Source organism: Leptidea sinapis, chromosome 30 (genome assembly GCF_905404315.1).
Source record: "Leptidea sinapis chromosome 30, ilLepSina1.1, whole genome shotgun sequence".
Taxonomy (NCBI): Eukaryota; Metazoa; Arthropoda; class Insecta; order Lepidoptera; family Pieridae; genus Leptidea; species Leptidea sinapis.
This window is the reverse complement of record NC_066294.1, coordinates 1619238-1644570: the sequence shown is the minus strand read 5'-3', so window position 1 is coordinate 1644570 and position 25333 is coordinate 1619238. Positions and strand designations below refer to the sequence as shown.

The following is a 25333-nucleotide window of genomic DNA, read 5'->3' as shown; positions in this document are numbered from 1 at the left end:
TATCAAGAAATTTATTTATTTTGCACAACATTCAACATCCTACCTACATACTAAATTAAACTAAGTACACAATAAATCAGCACACACACACATACATACATATTATTATTAAAATCAGTACAATTTCCTTTCTTAATCTATTAGTCTGATTGATATATATCTACTGTGAATTTTATAACGTCAGAGAAAAAATGAAATAAAAGGCATAAAAATATAAGTAATCGAAGAATACCATGCTGTATTTGTAATATAGTAAAAACCAATTTACTAACCTTTACATTACATGATCTTTTCATAGTAAAACAATGAAAATACTAGTAAAGTGGTTGCAAAAAACAATAGTTCAAACAATACTGACAAATCATCCAATCTGAGATAACATAATAAAACAAGGATCAAATTAGTTTGATACTTCATGAAAAAGTAGCTTTATGCAATCTCATGTTATGGACAGTAAACATATTACATAGGTAATATGAGTATAATGATAATTTAAGTTAAACAAAATACATAAATAATAATAAATTTTATAACTGTCACATATTATAACATACAACAAATACTGATTCCAATAATTTTCATGTTGATTAATAATTGTTTATTTTAGATAAAACAGACCATTTTATTCATGCATAATTATGTAATAGGAAATTAAAAATTACATAGTAGAATAACCATTTAACCTATAGTAATGCATTTGCATTCACCATAAGTAATTCTAATGAATAAAACAGTTTACAGTATAGTACATAATATGAAAATAATAGTTATTTAATATTGTCTAGGGGAGCACATTCATACAAACCAACCAGTCTAGTATAAGAAATAGTTGTAGACTAACTATTGCCACTCAACATTACAACATGTTTTGATTTTTATAAGAACGCTAGTAAAAGTACATATTAGTTTCTAAATTGTTACAAATTAGTAGATATTTGAATTTTAAAGTTAGGTTACAAATAAACAATTTGGATTTACTACTCTTCCTATATTTATCTAAAATAATAGGATTTTTTCTAATCATCACACTGCCTCCCCTATTTATTGTCTATGGCAACACATCATAATGTCAATGAACACATTTACTTGGGAGGTGAACGTCCATTTACAACACTCGGAGTATCTTTCCATGATTTACCTTTTCCTTGCACTGTCACTTTCCTCTTAACAACTCTCTTAACAGTTGTTTCGACATTAGATAACAATTTCCTTTTAGGTTTTACTTTCTTCTCCTGCTCAATGAATGAATCATCAAATATATCCCCACTTGAGTTTCCTGAGGTCTTAGATGTTATTTTCTTGTCACCAATGACTTCACATATGGGACTATCAAAGGTCACTTGGCGAGGACTTCGTCTCGTCAACTGATTGGAAGTTTGTGTTGCAATATTTGCATGGTTTAGTTTGACAGGAGGGGTTGCTTTCGGGGCTATTTTAGCCTTTTTAACTTTAACAACCTTAGTAGGCTCTAGTGATTTTCTCTTTGTAGATCGAATTGCCCTTCCATTTTTTTCTGGTGTCATATTTTCTGTATCATGACCTTTGTTTACTTTTTTAGTACGTTTGGATTTTACTTCACCATTTTGGTTAATCAACTGCTTTTTATCTGGACTTTTATCATCAACTTCATCACTTTGATTCACTAAATCTGTTTGTTTCTGTTTTTGATTTTTGTCAACTTTGAATTCTAATTTTGCACCTCTAGTTTTTCCTTGAGATTTGAGATAGCTTTCAAATATTTGTCTACATTTTGCATAATCAACATCATCTTTCGGCTTCAATGTATTTATATATTCAAAGAACTTTATTAAAGCCTCTGTAAAAAAGCAGTAAACATTTTAGAGAAATAACACACTTAAAGCATCTACTTAATCAAACTCAACTTAATATAAATGACAAGTCATAAAGTTGTATGGTATTTCTGGCAATATGTACAATATTTTCGTTATCAAAAAAGAATTTATACAGAAGTCCTTTTTGTTATTAAAAATGTTAAATGATTAAAGGCCTTAACACATCTGATAATCCAGAGGACAACAGATGGGTTAAGATCCACAATAGCAGGTGTGACTGGAGTCCATGAGCGGATGGTTTACACTTCCCACTAACTAAAAACTTAAATATTTTTAGGAAAATATCACTTATAATAGGATTTAATCACTTATTATGTCGCTTTACTACACATGTACACTATGTACACTTTACGTCGAAATTTACTACTTATTTAAAACATACCTAATACTTGAGAAGAATGGGCGCAAAAAAACTCAGAGTGGCTCACTGAGTTTTTTAGGAAATTAAATAAATAAAATTGCATTCTAATAAAATGAATTCAATATAGCCTTCATTTATCACTTATCATTTCACATTACAGTTGAATGAAATGTCGTAAAAGTATTATACATCGCTCAACAAAAGACTTACTAACTCTAACCAAACTAAAAAGTAGAATATTTTTTTTTACTTAACATAAGCTGCGGATAGCGTGATTAAATAACAAAAAATGTATTTCAATGTAAAAAAGCTATGGTGGTTTATTATTTTGCTATTTTGATCTTAAAACGATGATAATGTCGTAGTAACGAATTAGCACGCGCTTAAGTCTTGAGCACAAACACAATACCGGGTATAGGACATAAAAAAATCGTTTATCCTGAAGATCCTCATAAGAAAAACGGAACATTATATAAATTATTAAATTGTGTGCGAAGTTTAAAATGAATCCAAGGTATTGAAGGGGTGTGGTAACGCCAATTGTCCTTAATAACACACAACCTTTTCCTTAACCCCATACACCTTTATCCTAGCAACTTAGCCGGTACAAGAATAAACCGCGAGCCGCGACATCTATGGTCGTATGGCGTAACACACATTCCGTCAAGTGACCGCACGCGAAGGTTGAGCTCCCGCAACATAAATCCAGGAAATCCTCAATTCCTGTTGATTTGCCGCCGTGAGATCGTACTGATTTCTTCGTTAAGTGTCCCGCAATATATATATTGTGGTTCGCCAGCACACTCAGGCGAATATAGAAGAACCCAGGATCTTGCAGAAGAGGTGAGTACCGGCTATTCCCTTTACTTCAATGATTCCTGTTTTGTTCACCTGAGTACCCCCTTTTATTAATACAGTCCACTTTAAATTCCCTGGCGCAACTATATTGTGGTTCTTTGAGCCCGATTTCAGGCTTTTAGAATTTTATAGTTTAGGTTATGTACCTACCGCATTAAATCATACCGCGTTACAGCCGGTTATCAGCAATTATTCCGCATGAAACATTATAACCGCCCTATTGAGTACATTAATTAGGTCTCAATTAGTGATTTAAATAAGTTAATTTGATTAAATATCTATAGATTTCTTTAAAAGTTACAACTGTGTGCACACGTGTTTGCAATAGTATATTTAACTTGCCGTGTTAATTAGTAGCACGTAACCCCGCATAATATTATATGTTTTATTGTTAATCTAATTAAATAGTAATTACATAAATTGATATCAAATAATACCTAATTGCAATTTGCATACACATGGCACAAAATTCATTCATTTGAAGTGTCATGCATTATAATCCTCCCGCGTAAGGGAGTAGAGAGCAAACAAAGATTAAAAGCGACATACTTAATTTCGTCGCATTCTCATTATTAGAACTACCTTCAAATTAGTCACCTATGGCATTGTTTATAATCTAAAATAATACAAATCAAATTGTGGCTTTCTTAGGAGAAAGATTCTCGTATATCTTCGGATTCCGAAGGCGAGATGGATTCGGAATTGGTCATGCTACAAGCTGAACGCGAAGTTAGCTTTCAAATAGTACAAAATATATACGATTTATCACAGAAAAGTATTGATATTGATACCGCCGTTAGGGAAAGATTCCTAGATGAATCCGCGAATATTGACGAACTTCGTAATGAGTTTAAACAAACATTAAAGAAATATAACGCCCGCTTATTAAATTAAGTGCAACCGAGCGTCGCGTCGGGTTCTAATGATAATATGAACGCTATATATAAGTCTAGACCTAAGTTAGCGCCTATAGAATTACCTACCTTCTCAGGTGATAATCGCGACTTTCCTTTATTTTAAGTTTCAAGGTTACTGTGCATGACAATCCGTTGTTATCAGATACTGAAAGGCTATATTACTTGTTAGGCAAACTGTCATCAAAGGTACTTAGTGTGATCTCCAGTATTTCTCCGAGCGCTGCGAATTATAACTTAATCTTGAAAACCCTAACAGACAAGTACGACGACAAGCGGTTGCTCGTCTCTGCTTATTTAAATCAAATGTTAGAATTTAAAGCAATACAATCAGGTTCCGCGTTTAACTTTAATACATTTAATGATAATTTTGTAAGCGCAGTGCGCGCCTTACAAAACTTAAAGTTAGAAAATCTCAGTGATTTAATATTAGTACATATTGCATGTAAAGGCTAGATTTTGAGACGGTGCGTGCATTCGAGACCCAGTGTGGATCCGAGATGCCTAGCTTTGATAGGTTGGTCGAATTTATACAGTCCCGCGTTAGTGTTGGAACGTTCGCAAAGTACTACGGCGACTGTTAGTACTTCGCGAAGTAATAATAATAACCGCCATTCCAATAACACCGCCCCGACTTATCAAACGTATCTCAACACTGCCGCTGCTTCCCGCAAATGTTTGTGTAAGAACATTACTCATCAACATTTATTCAAATGTCAGGAGTTCAATAAAATGTCTCCTCAGGAGCGATTTAAATTCATAAAGGAAAACCGGTCTTGTATTAATTGCTTAAGTCTTAGCCACCGCGTTAGTAATTGTTCTTCTCATACATCATGTCGCGTTTGTAAATCAAACCATGATGCAATGCTACATTTTACCAGAAAAATATCGCCATCACAGCCATCACCGCGACATTCGGGCACGCGTGGTGACAAGCGTCACCACGCGCTCAGTATGTGCGAGAAATCATACATCCCGCGCTCAGAATACAAACACCGCTGTATTATTACCAACCGTTCAAGTTATAATACTTTTAGACTCCGGATCGCAATGTCAGTTCATCACGCAGGAATGTTGCAATCGCCTAGGATATCAACCGCTAAGCACCGAACGTATTATTGTGAAAGGGTTCGGTGGCGAACAAAAAATAATTAACAATTCGCTTATTAATTTAAGGTTTTATTCCCGCTTTGACAACAACATTTATTTTGATTACCGATCTCTTACCTAACGCTGCGATAGACCAGTCCGTGTTTATCACGCTTATCGCAATTACCGCTGCCTGACGAGTCCTTCGGAGTACCTAATAAAATTGACGCTTTAATAGGTGCTTCTATATACCCGCATTTATTTCTCTCTGAAATAATATCCGCACCCCGTGGTTCACCAGGACCTTCCGCGTTCCGCACGTTGTTAGGGTACGTGTTAATGGGTTCCGTACCTACAATATCTACATATCATTCACAACACGTACTGACTTGTTGTGCTGCTCAAGAGCCTGTCGCTATTGACTCCTTAGTCAAGTGATTCTGGGAGCTTGAAGATTCTCCCTCCACGCCGCCCATTCAACACCCAGAAGATGTTGAATGCGAAATATTTTATAAAGAAACCACGACCCGCGATCCCAGTAGTGGGAGATACATAGTTGCCCTTCTGTTCAAAGGGGATGTGGACATACTTGGTGACTCTTTCGATATCGCACGTAGGCGCTTTCTGTGTCTCGAAAGAAAATTAGAAGCATCACCGAAATTAAGATTGGCTTATGATTATGTTATACGAGAGTATATCGCGAGAAATTACTATATCCACTCGTTTACGTATTGATATGGACGCCTCCACCCCTACTACTAGAAGTAAGATATCGCTTAATGATATACTGCATACAGGGCCGAACTTGCAAGGCGATTTAATAAAAACTATTTTGAATTTTCGTTTTCATGCCGTTGCTATGACGACAGACTGCCGCCAACAGTTCTTGCAGCTAGGTATGCGCGAATCTGACCGCCGCTATCAATGTTTTTTATACCGCTTTTATCCTGACGAACCGTTGCAGTTATATTGTCTTCAAAGAGTTTGTTTCGGTTTAGCATCGTCCCCGCACCATGCGTTGCGTACAGTAAGGCAACTCATAGAAGACGACGGAGAAAAATACCCGCTAGCGAGTGCTATCGCGCTTTCATCTCAATATATGGATGATCACGCATTCTCGGTTCCCACTGAACGAGAAGCAGTCGCTACTGCACGTCAACTTATTGACTTGTTCAAGGGCGCACAGTGGGATCTCGTCAAATGGAATAGTAACAGTCAAACTGTTTTAAAACATATTCCTGACACTCATAAAACTCCCTGTGATGTTGAATTTGACAAATCCATGCAACACAAAATATTAGGCTTGCATTGGCATTACGTTGAGGATGCTTTCTAATTTAAAGTTACCACTCCCGCCGCAGATGAGAAGTGTACTAAGCGCTCCATCTTGTCGTCAGTTGCCCGCCTATGGGATATAATGGGTTTCGTTGCTCCCACCATTGTATACGCCAAGTTATTGATAAAAGAACTTTGGCAGCTCGGGCTCCAATGGGATGATGAACCGCCTTCTTATATTATAAAACAGTGGAAACAATTCTGTTTAGAGTTGCCGTCTCTTAATGACTTCCGCGTACCGCGACACATTGGTGTAAAGTTGGTTGTAAAGTTACATTCTTAGGATTTTCAGACGCTAGTGAACGGGCTTATGGGTCGGTGATCTACGCTCATGTTAACGCGTCATCAGGCAATACTGTTCGATTACTATGTGCTAAATCTAAAGTCAGCCCGACAAAACCCGTCACAATTGCACGTTTAAAACTATGTGCTATGGTTTTAATGGATAAGTTACTCCGCGCTGTCCTCGACAGTTATTCCAATTATGGTCCGATTGATGTATACGCCTTTACCGACTCTAAGGTAGCGTTATATTGGACAAAAAGCTCACCGCATAAGTGGCAAACATTTGTCGCCAACCGCATTGTTCAGTTTACGGAAAACATTACGGCTGACAACTTTTATCACGTCTCAGGTACCGAGAATCCTACTGATGTTCTTTCGTGTGGTATTTTGCCGCAGAAGTTAGTCACGCATCCTCTATGGACCACCATGGGCTTCGTCAAATACGTCTGAATGGCCGCTTAAAGATTTAGAGGGATTATTAGTAACGTACCTGAACAAAAGCTTTTAACGCATATGGTGTCTTCACCAATAAAGTATTGCATGCTATATGATTACGTTTATAGATTTATAAATGTAAAACCACGCCGCAGCGCTATTACAGCGTCTGTAGACCGCCGCAGAACTGACTCAGTATCTGCCAGTGTAATGAACTTCGCTCAAAATAAAATACTCCGCGCTCTGCAAAGCAAATATTTTGCAGTAGAATATAATAACATAAAAAATAATAAACCTTGTTCACAAGCTTTTAATCGACTGAGGCCCTTCATTGCCAACGGTTTAATTCTTGTAGGTGGTCGACTATCCAATTCCGCATTAGATTATGCTCATAAGCATCCCGTTATATTACCGCACAGTAAGAATGATTATCGACCACTATCACGTAAAAAATTTACACGCCGGACCAGAACTACTGATGCCCCTTTTGCGCCAAGAGTTCTGGATCTTGTCCGCACGCCGCATTGTGAGACAGCGCGTCCACATGTGCAATCCTTGTTTTCGTTTAAAACCGCGCCCTAATTACCCGCTAATGGCAGACTTACCTAATTGTCGTACACGCCAAGTTATAAGGGCATTGACACATACAGGCTGCGACTATGCCGGTCCTATCGCTTATACACCGATACGTCGCCGTGGCGTTCGCAGTGAAAAGGCGTATCTTTGTATTTTCACGTGCCTCACTACTCGTGCTGTACATGTTGAGTTAGCCACAGACCTCAGGACTCCGAGCACTCCGAGCTTTCTCGCAGCGTTGAAGAGGTTTCTTTCTAGGAGGGGTCCGGTACAAACTATGTATACAGACAACGCAATCTTTAAAGGTAGTAATTCCTATCTTCGCGAGTTATATAAATTCCTCGATGTAGAGTACCGTCCGAAATTAGAAATAGAGTACGCGGAGAATAGAATAACGTGGAAGTTTATATCTCCAAATTCTCCACACTTCGGAGGTGCCTGGGAAAGCGTTGTAAAAGTTGTAAAAACGCATCTGTTCCGAGTAACCGGACAACAACTTTTATCATATGAAGAACTCAGTACTGTCCTCACTCACATAAGAGTGTCTGCTCAACTCGCGACCGCTGACAGTACTGAGCTCTGACCCCGCTGAGCTCTCGGCTCTAAAGCTCATTTCTTACATACCGCTCTATTAAACTCTATACCCGCGCTTGAAGTGGAGTCTGACCGAGTCAGCTTACTTCATAGACATTCGTTATTAGATAATTTGGTTCAGTCGTTCTGGAACCGCTGGAGAATGGAATATCTCCACAGCTTACAAGTTCGGCAGAAGTGGAATACTCCTACCGCATCCATAGAGCCAGGGACAGTAGTAATTATAATGAATAATAGTGTTCCTGCTCTAACTCGTTCATCCCTCGAAGGACGGCGTCACGCGCGTTTGCACAGTAAGAACCGTCAAAGGAACTTACCTACGTCCTGTCGCTCGTTTGTGTCCTCTGCCTAAACAATAAAATATAACCGCACTTCTATTATTCTACCGCTAGTTTTTATTAATATTTAGAGTAAGTCTTGTTTATTAATATTTCTTTATTTACGCGAACCGCTTTAGTTTGTAGCATGATTAATATTGTACCGTTCCGCCGTGATTCTGTATCCGTATGTGTACTCATACATCGTGCGTTTCTAGAGTCATAGTTTCTCGTATCTTATGAAGGGTTTTTAATGGTGACCCATTAAAGGGGGGTGAAAATGGTAATGCCAATTGTCCTTAATAACACACAACCTTTTCCTTAACCCCTTACACCTTTATCCTAGCAACTTAGCCGGTACAAGTTAAGAATAAACCGCGAGCCGCGACATCTATGGTCGTATGGCGTAACACACATTCCGTCAAGTAACCCCCCTAAGTTGAGCTCCCGCAACATTTAAGCATAAATCCAGGAAATCCTCAATTCCTATTGATTTGCCGCCGTGAGATCGTAGTGATTTCTTCATTAAGTGTCCCGCAATATATATATTGTGGTTCGCCAGCACACTCAGGCGAATATAGAAGAACCCAGGATCTTGCAGAAGAGGTGAGTACCGGCTATTCCCTTTATTTCAATGATTCCTGTTTTGTTCACCTGAGTACCCCCTTTTATTAATACAGTCCACTTTCAATTCCCTGGCGCAACCAGGGTGAAAATAACAAGTTTAAAGATTCCGTTACATACAAACATACCTAGCTAATAAAAGTACAACAGACTTAAAATTATTGTATTTGTCCTTGATGATTGTGCAAAGTTTCAATTCAATCCAACATTTTGAAGTCGGTGAAAATCATGTTCAAAGTTTCTGTTACATACATAGATACTAACATACGTATGAAGCTAATAAAATCGTGTTAAATTTTATAGCGCTTGAAATTCCCCGTCCTACATCCTATAAGTATTTCCTGTCCCTGGTTTTACTCCATTTGTTATTTTAGGAAAAATAACATTAAGTTTTAAGTAACACTTTTAATACTTACATAAGTATTTATATATTATAATATATCTATGTGTGTGTTTTTATGTCATTTTCTAATTTTACTGACAGACCCTTAAAACTGGAATGCTCTTCAACATCGTACCATGGTGACCTTTCCACAAAACCATTATATAAAGAATAGAATAGAATAAAAACATATTAAAAACGCACCTATACTTTCAACAAAAGCTGCAGTACATATTACATAATATTTTATTTATATATCTATTAGTATCCCTCTAACCTCTTCAGGCTATATCGGCACACTTGGCGTCAAAACATCCAACGACGTTCAGTTTCATGGCAGTTGGAAAGAAAGATCTAATTTGCTTTAAAAAAAGCTTTGTTGACTTAATAAGGCGAGAGAGTACTTCACTACAAGCCACCGCCTGCAACTATATATAAAGCTTCACTACTACTACTACAGTGCTCTCACTTCTGGACGGGGGCTTCCACTACCAAGTGACCGCATCTAACGAAGAGCGGCTCTAATCATTGAAGATCACGATCCGATTAGCTTGATTCTTGGCGTTGCATAGATTTGGATAGGACTATCTGTATCTTTTTTTATGACAATAAGGGACTAGACGGGCATAACGTTCAGCTGATGGAAATTGATACGCCCTGCCTATTAAAATGCAGTGCCGCTGAGGATTCTTCAAAAACCCAAAAATTCTGAGTGGTGCTACAATTGCGCTTGTCACCTTGTGAGATAAGATGTTAAGTCTGATTTTCCCAGTGTTTTCAATAGTTACAGCCCCATTCAGATCGAAACACAATAATGCTTCCACATTACTGCTTCACGACAGGAAAAGGCGCCATTGTGTCGCTACCCATAATCTAGCCGGCATACTGTGCAAAGGAGCTTGGTAACTCTACCACATTAGGTCAAAATACAGAGACATAATACCACCTTTAAGGCCGGTAACACAAAGCCCTCAGCTCGCTAGACAATTGAAATAAAAAATGGAGTACAATTGAACTCACCAGGAACTTCATTATATTTCTGGAGCTGTTCCCGAACATTGCTCATAAAGGCCTCTTTCTGGTTCTGTACAATTTTGGGCTGCGCGAGTGACCCCTCCCATGGCAGCTTGCCCACAATCCACTGCAGCATGTTGTAACCCAGGATCTCCAGGTCACCTCGCTTTGTTGGTGCTGATTATCAACAAACACGAGAAACACATTAGTTCACTGTCAGAAGTCTCCTTCGTGTCACACCGGTCATCTCTGGAGACTCTCCATATACACTCATGTTTGGAAGTCAGAATCCGACACGCGGCCAAGATAAGAGCCCGGCCTAAGGCAGCACCCAGAAGTTAAGAAGAACAAGTTCGTTGTGGGCAGCAGAGTGCAAGCTCGCAACTACTCGATATGCGGCGGAAGGTGGGAGTTGGGTACAGAGACTCGCCGGATTGGACACGTTCACTAACAGATAGAGACAGATAGCGGACGTATATGGATCTGCCACCTGGACCAGCTGCTTCCGGCGCCCTTAATTCCTGGGAATCGCGGGGGAGGTGTGTCATAGGTTACTCTTAGTTACCCTTCTTTAACTTCCGTCACATGTCATTCAATTAAATACTATTATCAGAAACTAATGTTTTGTTTACTAATAAATAAGTATATAATAGAAATGGACTACGCGAAGTTTCCAGGTGAATAAATGGACACCATATTAATCTATTTTCATATAATTACATAAATATCAATTTAATAATATTTTCAACTATTATATTATATGCTTCTCTGAAGATAAGCCAACTTCAAGTATTTGGTTGTTTTGATGTTGAGTAGAGACTATAGGAATCAGTCAGGGATTTCTATTGGATATATAACTTATACCACAAGTTTTTTTATGTTATTGTCATAAACGTGGACGAGACGAACAGAACGTTCAGCTGATGATAATTGATACGCCCTGCCCTGCTGATTCTTGAAAAACACAAAAATTCTGAGTGGCACTATAATTGCGCTCATCTCCTTGAGACATAAGATGTTAAGTCTCATTTGCCCAGTAGTCTCACTACCTAAAATCTAGCCGGCATCCTGTGCAAAGGAGCATCCCAATGGTGAAGTTCCCACATTTTGTTTGTAGTACCAATATATTAATAGTTATACTGCTGTTACAATGGAATTGTTTACCTCCTAAGTGTGCATCTCTGCTTGTGTACTCGATGGTACCATTGTGAGCACATTTGGGGTTTGGTTTGAACTCCCTGTCCAGAACCCTGGTGGCCAGTCCAAAATCAACTAGATAGGTTTGATTCTCTGTCCCTTTCTTGAGGCCCATCAGTATATTAGCCCCCTTTATGTCGGCGTGGATGTAGCCCCTGTTGTGAACGTATTCCAACACATCTAACTGAAAACATTATTACAAACCTATAGAAGATACAGCGATTACGGAGGCAGTTGATTTATTAATAGGTACACAAATTTCACGTAGGTTGTATACAAATATCTGTATGTATGTTCCCCTTCTTAAATAAAATAAACCTTTTTAAAAGGGCCGCAAACTCCTATAATTCTTCTGGAGTTTCAAGAGACCGGGTCACCAGGTGACCTGTACTCTCTACAAAAAAACAATGATTGAACATCTAGCTCTGATCTAAGCCCCTTGGACTACAAATTATGGTTGGAAGACATATCTTGCTATAAATGATGCTTCGACATTGGACTCAATCCAAGTCCAGGTAAGTGACTACTTAAGGATTATTTAGAATAGGCAGGTACTAAATTTCCCATGCAAACATTGAGTAAAATCATACATTCGTGTCCAGACTGATTAAACGCTTACATAAAAACCTCAAGTAGAAATAATGAATAGAGTTCTTTATTATTTATGGCAGACTTAAGAAATACATACATAATATTATACAACTACGAATAAATGCAATTTTTATTTGTAACACTACTTATGTGCTTCCCCTACCCTTCCCCGTGCTTTGCCCTGTGCTTCCCCGGGGCGTTAAAGAATAGGGGAGTCCCAGGCACAAGGGTGTCGTAAGGGCGCTAAGGGTTTAATATAAGTGGGAAAGTCATGCAGCCGTATGACGTCAGTGCAATCGGGCCAGACTCGTCCGGAAAATTAGCATTCTGACACAGAATACCGGCGTGAAGTAGCGGCCTAGTGCCGCTCTTTCACATAGGTTTGTGTCGAGGACCGGAGGCCAATCCCCCAATGACACAGAATTGAAAATTGATGATAATACAGTATTTTTAGGTGTAACATTAGAGTCCACACTTCAGTGGGGTCCTTATTTACAAAATTTAACTAGTAAATTAAGTTCAGCAGCTTTTGCTATAAAAAAGGATACGAGAACTTACTGACATAGATATAGCAAGAATTGTCTATTTTAGCTATTTTCATAGCGTTATGTCGTATGGCATAATACTATTACGGGTCGTGCAGGGGAAGTAAATAATATCTTCATACTTCAAAAGAGAGTACGTGCCATATACCAAATGAGCCCTTGAGAATCTCTAAGGGAAATATTCACAGATATTCATATTATGACCATGTACAGCCAATATATTTATAGCAATCTCCTGCACGTACATAAAAACCATAATTTAAGCTTATAGTGCCCCCTACTAACGCTCTGTAAAATAAACAATTCTTTTGCATGCAATGGTATTAAATTTTACAATAAATTACCAAAAAATGTATCTGAATTATCAATAAATAAATTTAAATATTTCATTAAACGCAGACTTATGTCGAAGGCTTACTTACAGTATTGAAGATTACGTAAACGATAGTACAATTTGGAATTGAATAGTATTATAGTTGTGGTTCAGCCTTGTATTGTTTTAGTGGATATCATTATTTTAAAAATATGTATATGTTTAAACTTTTGTGTAATTTACATGTATCTAGATTTTATTTTTAGTGATTGACGTTGACGAGCAATCTTTTGATTTTATGTCAATAATATACTAATAAATATAATACCAGAGGCGAGAGAATCCCTTCCCGAGCATTCTCGCTCGGACTGCCCGTCGAATTCTGGGGAGGGCACAGAACCGCGCAAGTCCGATGACAAACGAGGCAGTAACACCACGGCACCCCGCTCCACGCTTAATGTGAACTTTTGCAATATCAGGGGAATCCACTCCAATTTAAACGCCGGCCACCACCACCTTGAGACGGCGCAGCCGGCCTTGTGTTTCCTTACGGTGACGCATGCCGGGATATGTCTGTACGTTAGGGAGGATATCTGCTGTCGCCGTCTCGGCAATTTTGAGGGTAGGGACCTGTCCACTCTCTGGCGCCGTGTAGATTTTGAGGACTGTGTCCGCATCTATACGTGTGTCTATAGGTTGGGACCTATGACCCACTAGGGACCACTATGGGTAGTGGTATGGCAGAAACGGATCATCCCATGGGCTGCGTTCAAGCCGCAATTGATGACATGCTTGCACAGCCGTGTTTATTAGATCTTCTGCTGACTACACATCCCGATAGTTACCAGGTCTCTGTCGACGCACCTCTCGGAACGTCCGACCATTGCCTGCTCAGGAGTGTAGTGCCTATCCAACGCCCACGTCGGAGACCACCAGCGACCCGGATAGGATGTGTTCCTTTTTTGTATCCTACCCTTGGGGCAAGGTTTGTTTCCCTTCGGACGATCCCAGTGCCTGCGCCGTTGCAGTAGCCGATGTTATACTGCAGGGCATGGATATTTTTATACCAGACTCTTTAGTATCGATCAGTGGCAGATCTCAGCCGTGGTTCGATGCGTCAGTAAAAGCAGCATCTGACTGCAAAAAACAGGCGTTGGTTGGGTGAACGTTGCTGATCGAACTTGGGTTGGGCGGGGTTCAAAGGATCCAAACTGAAAAGTTTTAAAGAGGAAATACAACCGTGCCTCCAGATACTTTAAGCGGCGAATCGCCCGTGCGAAATCGAAACACGTTGTCAAAATCGGCGATCAGCTTTCCAGTTACCCGACTGGAATACGCATATTCTGGTCGTTGTCGAAAGCTGCTGTTGGTAACTTCAACCAGCCGACCCAGCTGCCGGTGCACATGGGGAAAGACACCCTGGTCCATACCGCAAAAGAGAAAGCCGATCTTCTGTGCGCTCTTTTTGCATCCAACTCGACTCTTGACGACAACGAAAAACCACCGCCGACCATCCCGCGGTGTCAGAGCTCTATGCCTGAAGTACAGTTCAGACAGAATACTGTTCGGCGAGCTTTGTTTTCGTTGGACGTCAGGAAGTCGAGCGGGCTCGTTGGCATTTCTCCAATCGTGCTTAGAACGCCAGTAGTACTAAGTGCTAACGCGTTTATTTCGGCACTCTTATTCAAAAGGCTTAGTCCCTGACTCATGGATGCCAGCGCTTGTCCATGCAATCCAAAAAAAAAGGAGACAGTACGGCTACAGGCCTATCGCTATTACTTCCCTGCTCTCCAAAACCATGGAGAGTATAATTAACCGCCAGCTCTTGGTATACCTAGGTCACCAGTTGATCAACGACCGACAGTACGGCTTTCGCCATGGTCGGTCGGCAGGCGATCATCTCGGATACCTATAACATAGATGGGCGGCGGCGATCGAAAGATGGGGTTCGCGAGAGCCTAAATGACGGAAGTTTTGAGAGGAGCGCCTTGTGCCATACATGATCAAAGGCCTTGGCTATATCCAGGCTAACTGCCAGGACTTCCCTCTTGCTTTCGTTACCCTGAGACCTGTATGGTCCGTATATATGGGCCATGGTCTCTCTCGGGAATACGTTGAGCAGTGCCGGGAGAAACTTTGTCCTTGTCCAATTTAACCCCCAGAAGACTCAAGTTTGCGGGTTTACCAATCGATTGCCAATTCCGTGGCCATCCGGAGGGCAAAGCCAAATTGGCTTCGAAGAAGCAAAGCGTGTTTGATAGAGCACGGCAATACTTCAAGCCGGCCCACATTCTACAAAGCCCAGGTCCGGCCAGACATGGAGTATTGCAGTCATCTCTTGTCTGGCAAACCCCAGTATCAGCTGGACCACATGGAACTCAGAGCAGCTCGAATTGTCAGGTGCCCAGTGCTCTGTGAACTGCTGGATCACTTGGAGTTGCGTAGAGATGTCGCCTTATTGTGTGTCCTCTACCACATTATCACAGGTAGTGTTCCAAAGCACTGTTTCACCTGATTCCTGCTGCCTAATTCCACCTTCGCAAGACACGCCACAAGTTAAGATATCATCCCCACCATATGAATGTGTGGTGGTCCTCCACAGTGCGGTTTTCAAGGTTTCTTCCACATACTATAAAGCTGTGGAATGGACTTCCTTGTAGTGTTTCCGGGACGATAGGACATGGGTACCTTCAAAAAAACGTGTACACCTTCCTTAAAGGGTGGCAACGCCCCTCTGATTCCTTTGATGTTGCAAGAGAATGTGGGTGGTGCTCACATAGTACCAGGTGACCCATACACTCGTTTGTCCTCCTTATCCATAAAAAATTGTCCAGATTAGGTATAATTAAGTACATTATTACACATATAGGTATTTACTTCAATTACTTAGTCTAAGAGAAGTTCCAATAAACAACTTACCATTTGCAAACCTATCTGAAACACAGTTACTGGTGGAAGTACTCTGCCTGCCTCCAGAAACAAGCTCCATAGGTCTTTTCCATATCTCTCAAGTACAAGAAACCTGTATTTTTCACCTTTGAACTCAAGTGAACCAGTTCCATAAAACAATGGCATACCAAAAGTTGACAGTTTATTTTCCTTCATAAATTTTTCAACTAAAAAGAAACAATTTGGTTGGTTTATTTATATTAAATAGAAAGTAGCCGACAGACAGTACACACATGCTACTAATGAGCACATGCTCAATAAAAGCATGCTTTCGTGCTAGTAATGAGCATGTCTGTCCGTACCTTAAATATTTATCCCATAGCACAAATTATGAGGTAAAAAATATTGTAATTGATAGAGCTTTAGCCCACAATTATAATGCTACCCCTCTAATTACAAGGTAATGCACCATTCCAGAGGAGAAAGCATTATAACCTAACCACAAATTATCACATTTTTATGGGGAGGAAATAAAGGGAAACACCTAGAATTCGTTTCGGCTGCTGCAGTGGCCTGCTACACTCGGCTTGTGCATTGTTTTATCTGTTCTAGCATAATCTAAACTAACCAATTTTTATAAATTATAGTTGATAGAGCTGTGGTCCACAACTATAGTGCTACTAATCCTATTACAAGGTAATGCACAGTTTTAAAGAAAATAATGAAAAAAAGTTACCCTCTACCTAACTCAAAACAGAAACATGCATCTGTGATAGAAATGGAATAAAGAATTAGCATTATATGAAAACGGAATAAACATGAAAGGAAATATGTATAAGAAAAATAATAATTGTTATTTTTACTGGATTTACAACTCTGGGTTTTAGCCTTTTTAGTCTAAAAATTATAATTGATGAAGCCGCCTAGTCTATCCCAGACTTTATTTTATGTTTCATTTTACTGTTTTTCATTTATAATTGACAATTATTAACAAGTCTTTAGCCTCCCAGCACTATGATAGTGCTCATCTAGTTTTAATTTACATGATATACCCATTTTAGGTTAGAATATTTTTTTTAAACAGTGCATTACCTTGTAATAAGAATGGTATCATTATAATTGTGGACTAAAGCTCTATCAATTACAATATTTGTTACCTCCTATATTGTGCTATGGGATACTAAGTCCAACCCAATAATACATCTGTGTATGTTGTTTACAAGCTAGTAAATACTTACTCTCATTTTTATTTGAGTTTCTGATGTAGAAAGATTTCTCAACAAAAAGAGGACCATTTTCATGTGGCTCCTGAAATGGTGCAAAATTACTTTTACTATAAATAGTCACTTTAATGAGTATATAATTTTGCGATACATTTGTGTGTAAAAATATTGTAACAGGATTATAATTCAAACAATTGCATGCTGATTACAATGCTTAATAGACAATATAAAAAATCATATGTTAGGTAAATTAATATTAACTTACAATTTTAACTACGAACGGATAGTTGTTGCCTTTTTTCGCGGAACTTTCAAACTCACATGCAGAGTAAATTTCCCCAAAACCACCAATACCAATAGAAGGACCAATTCTCCATTTTTTCTTTGAACTTAAGTCTTGAATAACTTCTCCCGCCGGTATCGGAGGTGCCATTTTATAGCCATTAGCTTTTTTCTTAGGTGGTGCCGCTTTTTTTTCTCGTTTATTCATTTTGTCCGTTCTCTTAATTGTAACGAAATTTCAATTAATAAATAGTAATCGAAACGCACTTAGGTAATGGTTTATTATTAATAGTTAAACAATATTACTTACTTAACAAATACCGTATATACTAAAAACGGTTACAACTTATTGGTATTATATTCACACAATATTATTAAAGTTTTGTTTGATGTTACGACTTACGAGTTTCCGACACATGTCGCCACAAACATTTTTTTTTTGGTTCTGTTCGTCAATCTGGACAGGCAAAGGGGTCAAAAGCCCATACAGCCAATCGCCACAAACAACTAGAACTAGTCAAAGTCACTCAAATGACAGTGACTTACATAACACAGTGACGTATGACATGCTTGTAGTATCTTCTTTATTTTTTTGGGATTTTATGACCTGGTAACTAAGACCTTTAAGTCAAGTAGTATCTTCTAGCACGGTCACTCCACAGAGTAGATACATTTAATAATATACTCACTGAATTATGGAGAAAACATGGAATGGCCATATCGATAAAAATAACGTGTAAAGCTTTTTGATAGTTTTGGACATAAAATATGCACAAATCGATCGATTGTTATTGACTGTCGAATTGTTTCACACCATCGATTTTGCGATTCACTCTATAAGAATCGATTTTCAATTAAAGCCCCTGGACTCAAAATTTTATGAGTAGTAAAATCAAGCACTGTCATAAGCTACTATTTGTATATCGCTTTATATAGATTCTCAGGATAGGAATTTAAGATTACTTTTAAAAACTTTTTTACTTTTTGTGCTACCATCATTTATAATATTAATATGTAAATCATAGACGTGCCGTGTTTGTGCATTTAAATATTTAAAAACTAATTATACTGATTGTACTTATCTTAACGAGGACAAAAAAGTAGATTTAACAAATTTTTCGGATTATTTTTGTTTACCGTTTTCTCAGAAACGATTAACTTATTTCAATGCCGTTTACGCTACCTACTGTTGAATTGTGGCAAGCTTCTAGTAATGTTTAAGTGTCAGTTTCATTACTTAAAGATAAATTAATGCAGATAAGTCACGGGCTTCCTAGTGTCTTTGTCTGCACTGCAATTTAACTCTGTAACGTATATTTTTCAGGTAGATATGATATATAAATATGAAATAAAATGAATAAGTAATAATTTAACTGTTATTGTTTATGAAAAACATAGTAGGTATATATACAACGTGTTACAAAAATACCCCGTTAAAATATTATTAATTCTTATAAAAGCCAAAAACGTTGTCAACCCTAGTAAGCTGTCTTGTCAGGGAACCAGATTATTAAACAGGAAGGCCTACCGTGTACCTATTTTACCTAACAATTGTCTATTTTATTAGTATTTCTATTTTTAATTCATAAATCTTTGCTACCTCAATACAAGGATGCCACTATACTCAATGTACTGGCTGCAAAAAAAGTCAAAATGAAAAAGTCACTGTGTTTCTTTTCTTTACTTCCAAGATAAAGTTATGAATTAATGTTAAGGTGTTAATGGTGATGATGTTTTCGTATTATTCAAATATCGTTTTAAGTTAAATTTGGTGTCTTCTACGTTAATTGGATTAATATGAAATTCATATGTATTGCTGTTATGATCCGACTGTCTGTACTGGCCAGGAAGAAAGCTCCTACTCACATGAGAAAATACATTATTCTTAATATACAATATTGTACTTTCATTGCTATTGCTATAAAATAATCATAATCTAGTCCCAGGCTGTCCGATCACTTAGATATTCAGCTGAGGAGTAATAGGATTAACGACAGAGCCATTTTTTTAAAACATTTAAATTTATTTATAAATAATGCCTGAACAGTGGCTGGGACTTTATTATGAACGTGTATACCCTTAAAGCTATTATGTATCTTATGAAGCCATCTCTTATTTCTAGTGTTATAATTATGAAAATCACTATTCAGAGCAAAAAAGTGACGATTTCTGTGAACGTAAATTAAGTTTTCATAAATGTACGGACAATGAACGGTCATAATATTTATTTCTTTAAATTTTTCTTTGAGAGACTGTGTATAACCAAGCTGATATATAGCATGAACAGCTCTCTTTTGCAGAGCAAACACTATGTCAATGTCAGCAGCATGAGCCCACAGTAAAATACCGTAAGTCATGATGCTGTGAAAATAACTGAAGTACACTAATCGAGCGGTCGCAACATTAGTGTACTCTCTAATCTTTCTAACAGCATATGCCGCAGACCTGAGTCTATCTGCTAGTTGGGCAATATGTGGACCCCACTGAATCTTTTTATCTAACGTGATACCCAAGAAGACCGTAGTGTCCACAAGTTCCAATTTCTGGTCATTTATAAGTACGTTAGTTTGTACCTCCACTGTGTTTGGTGTTATGAACCGTAAACACTTGGTTTATTTACTGTTTAAGTGCAGATTATTCGTTTCAAACCAACGCACTATCTTTGAGAGTGCATTGGTTCGACATCAATATCTGCACTTCGTTTCACTTTAAAAAGAAGTGAAGTAACATCAGCAAACAATACAATCCCGTGGCTATCATCTACCATAAACGGTAGATCGTTAATATATATAAGAAACAAGAAAGGACCGAGAATAGAACCCTGCGGAACACCTATTCCCACAGGTTTACCCGAAGACCGTTTGCCATTTACATCAACTATTTTTATTTATTTATTTATTACAGCTTTGACATTACAATGACTAAATAAAATAATGGTCCCACAAAACCATCTTGATGGCAAACCATCATCTGTGGAATCTGAGCTATCTGAATTATAACATTTAGTATTTTAAATGACAGATGTAAAGTTATGGAGTTTTATTTATAAACGTGGAGGTGAAAATTTTTATACAATATTATTTTACATTACTCAGGACTCTTATTATTTAAATGTTGATATTTAATGTGTCCAGATTGTCAATATAATATTTTTTTAACATATTTTTAAACTTTATTTTATGAGGTTCGAGTCTTATATCTGCTGGTAAACTATTTAGTATATATGGGATTCTCTTTTTTAATGTAAACTCTGAACTCTTTCGCTTAAATATTTTAACAGATTAAGGGCTCTATTTTTTACTCCATAATGCTTTAGTTTAAGGAGTAAAGTTTCATGGTGGACGCAGTCAAATGCTTTGGACAAATCACAAAAAATGCCCAGGATGCATTGGACATTTTTTGTGATGAAATGCTGCCAGTATTTTAGGTACGCTTCCACATAATGATAGTTATTAATTTTATGTAGTCATAGTATTGTAAATATAGTTATAAGATTTGTTTTGTTTGAATCTTTCTATAATCACTATTATATTAAATATTATTAATAACTTACACAAGTACTGAAGTCAAAAAAATCTAAATTAATAAAATAAAAACACAAGACTTTTGAGTACAGCTGTAGGACAGTAGACGCATCAAGACAGACAAACTGTAAAAAATAAAAAAAATATTATACGAGCTATTTAATAACGCTTATACAAATAAATATAGATATAAATATATTCACCTATTATATCCGAGAATCCCAAACTGTCACCGGAACAACTTTCAAAGAGCGTCGACTTGACAGCAAATGATAACATAACACTAAAAGATATGCAAGCTGACATGGAAAGAATACTATCTGATCATGCCTGTACTCAAAACGAATTGGCAAAATACAATCATAGAAAACAATAACCTTAAAAGACAAATAAATACCTTAAGAAGAGAAAATGATATATTGAAAAACCTTTGCTTAATCTTAACTTCGTCAGTCTAAAAATGTGATAACGTTAAGAAAAAGAGGCGCTCAATATAGTCTATTGACTTATTCTCGACAGTTACTCCTCCTAGATCAAATTTACCGCAATACAATAACTGTAATAATATAATAGTTATACAACAAAATATAATAACCTTACAACAAAAACGTATCAATGCAGAAAAAGAAATTAAATGCTTAAATCAGGAAATGGAGAAACTGAAAATAAAAATTTTGTGTTCTGCAATTTTATATGTATACCGAGCCCAAATATAAATTGTGCTTGGTAAGCAGCAATAAAAGAAACAAAATAACTCAAATATGCGAGAATACTAATTAATAATATTGATAAAAAAATTACGAGTTTTGGTCCCGAAGATTATTGCGTAATATTAATTGGTGAAAGCGACTTTAGATCCTCAAATAATTATGTAGACATAATAACCGATATGAGAAAGAACCTACAATCTATAAAGAATACGAATATTATCTTATGTCTACCTACATTCTAACTTAGTCCACATAATACAATATTCAATAAAAGAATAGAAGCCTTCGCTCTTCTTTATAAAGACATACAAAGACACGAGTACGCCTATGTTTTAGACTCAAATTTAAACTTGACATATGATCACCACATGTTCTCTGGAAAACAGGGATCTCTGAACAATACTGGGATGAAAACACTGATGACAGATATTAAGAATCTCATAAAAGAAATCGATTTCAGTGGAATAAAATACGCAACAGAACTAAATGACGATATACATATAAACAAAGAAGTAACTCACGAAAAAAATACCACAGTAAATACACATAAAGCATTAAATGAGACACTAGAAAATAACACGTTTTTTCAGTAATAATTACATACATATACTACACCAAAATATTTCAGGCCTAGTTACAAAATCGGACTTACTGACTTAACATCTAGAGGAACTATACACTAAAAAAGTGGATGTTGATATAGTATGTATTACAGAGCATAACATGCTCTCTGGACATGAACATATTTTACATATACCAAACTATCACGTTGCTGCAACATTTTCAAGAAAACAAAGAAGAGGAGGAGCATGCATATTAGTCAAAAATAAAACTCCATACAAAGAAATAAAATTTCCGGCACAAGTATCCGTAACAAATATTATTGAATGTTGCGCTATTGACTTAATTAATCATGATACGATTATACTATGCATTTATAGAGTTCCTTGTAATAGAAAACGAGAATTATATATTTATTTTTAAAAATATATTTTACGAAACGCTTGACACAATTATGTATAACTTATTAGAAAATACTAAGAAGGGACTTGTGATGTGCGGTGATTTCAATATTGATATGCTAAAAAATTATAAAACATCATTAGATCTTGAAAATTTTCTTGCTCAATATAATTTAAAACTACAGATAAAAGAATGCACAAGACCACAGTCAGGATCATGTATCGACAACATTGCTCATGGCAAGACCAAATCTGGTAAAAGTGAGGTCATAGACTGGGATCTTTCCGATCACACCGCGCAACTAGTTAAATATCCAGTGCGTAGAACCTGTGAACAACTATCCGAGACCATCAAAAAGAAAACCTAAATAAATTCATATCTTGTCTGAATAATATTACTTTTGATATATATGAAACTAATGACCCAAATACAGCTTACGACTCATTTTATGAAACATTCAAGCTATACTACGATCTATGTTTTCCGACAAAAAAAATAACAATTAAAACCCGCAATAAACCAAACTGGATAACAACAGGAATTAAAGCTTGTAGTAAAAGAAAAAGAGATACTCTATGGAGATACAGATTAAATAGAACAAAGGAAAACAAAAATATCCTCACAAATTATTCAAAAAGACTTAAAAAAATAATAAAACTGACACAGAAAGCCCTAAACAATCAATTTATTTTAGGTACAAAAAACAAAAGTAAAGCCACATGGCGAGTTATCAATAAAACAAAACAAAATTTGCCTAAAGAGAATATATTACAGATTATTAAAGATAATAAAATTATAAAATCTCCCAAACAACTTGCTAATACCTTTAACGATTTCTTCATAGATCAGATCCAACGTATTAAGACAAAAACTAGTGGAACTACAGAAAGCTTTATTTTATCTAAAATACCAAAAATTAATCAATCGATGTTTTTACCACCTACGATTCCTTCCGATATTCAATAAATTATAGAGAACCTAAAAAACAAAAAAAGTGTTGGTTATGATGGATTTAGTACAATAGTCTTAAAACACGTAGCATCAGCAATTGCACCTCATATTAGCCATATAATTAATATCAGCATCATCAATGGCATATATCTTGATAAACTTAAACCAATTATAATTAAGCCTTTACACAAAAAAGGCAAAAAAGACGATTTAAGAAACTATCGACCAATTGCCCTAACTTCAATCATGTCAAAAATATTTGACAAAATCATTTATCAGTCAATATACTCATTTTTAGAAAAGAACAAAGTTTTTGTTCCACAACAAAAAGGGTTTCGAAAAAGCTACACCACAAACATGGCCATTTATGATTTTATGAAACACGTGGTCACAAATATAGACAAACGAATGCCAGTTTGTGCACTATATATGGACATGACAAAGGCATTTGATTTTGTTGATCATGCAATACTGTTAAAAAAACTGGAACAATATGGACTACGTGGGAACGTCCACAGTCTAATACAAACATACCTTGCCAACAGGAAACAGATAACGCACATTACTAAGCTAAGCCCACGTAGTAAAATGGAAAAAAGTAGTAGTTCTCGAGAACGTGAAATTACATACGATGTACCCCAAGGAAGCGTGCTAGGCCCCTTATTGTTTTTGTTATATATAAACGACTTGCCCTCAAATATACCATATCCTACGATTTTATTTGCAGATGACAGTACCATAGTTAATAAGGTGACAGCCTGCAACAACTTGAAGTAAATATAAATGATGCTCTAGCAAGGACACTACACTGGCTTAACATTAATAATTTGCAAGCAAACCTACAGAAAACTAAAGTTATGATGTTTCGTATGCGAGAACCAAAAATCACACCTCAAATAATTAACGTCACATACAATGACTGTATTGTAGAAAGTGTCGAAACAACAAATTTTTTAGGACTTAACATTGACAGTAAATTAAATTGTAAGGCGTTACGTTACGTTTACATGGCAGCAACACAGCTTCGATGTACAATAGTGTTCTTGAAAGGGCGCCGAGAATATTTAACAAGATACCTACAACTATCACAGAACTTAAGTTGACGTGTTTTAAAAAGAAACTATTTAATGTGCTAGTGACAAAATTGTACTATTCCATAAAAGACTTCTTTTCAGATACAACACTCAATTAACATTTTTTAAATATCATATTACTTAATTTAATTTCTTTTTACCAATTTCACTTGTTATATGTTATTTCAAAATATTCAATTATTGATATGTACATCAATTAACTGTCATTGTGTATAAATATATTTGTTTGACTTGTTATTAATTACTATTTGTACGCCACAGCATGCGGGCAAGGAATGGAGAACTTTTACTGTCATTTGTAACATCTATGTATACCCATGACTACAAATAAATGATCTTATCTTATCTTATCTTGTCTTATCTTATCTTATCTTATCTTATAGATAATAGTGTTCTCGATAGCAGGATCATCAG

General features: G+C 36.7%; 1 protein-coding gene across 1 annotated transcript; it reads right to left on the bottom strand.

Moving 5' to 3' along the window:
- LOC126973872 (serine/threonine-protein kinase VRK1) lies at positions 1-18119 on the bottom strand. Its single transcript, XM_050821226.1, has 7 exons — positions 17988-18119; positions 17661-17897; positions 17411-17480; positions 16203-16399; positions 11802-12018; positions 10644-10814; positions 1-1816 (listed from the first exon to the last, which is right to left on the bottom strand). Exons 2-7 carry the CDS (start codon positions 17883-17885, stop codon positions 1083-1085), a joined length of 1614 nt encoding a protein of 537 aa, XP_050677183.1. The 5' UTR covers positions 17886-17897; positions 17988-18119; the 3' UTR covers positions 1-1082.
- Between the last annotated feature and the right edge of the window lie 7214 nt (positions 18120-25333).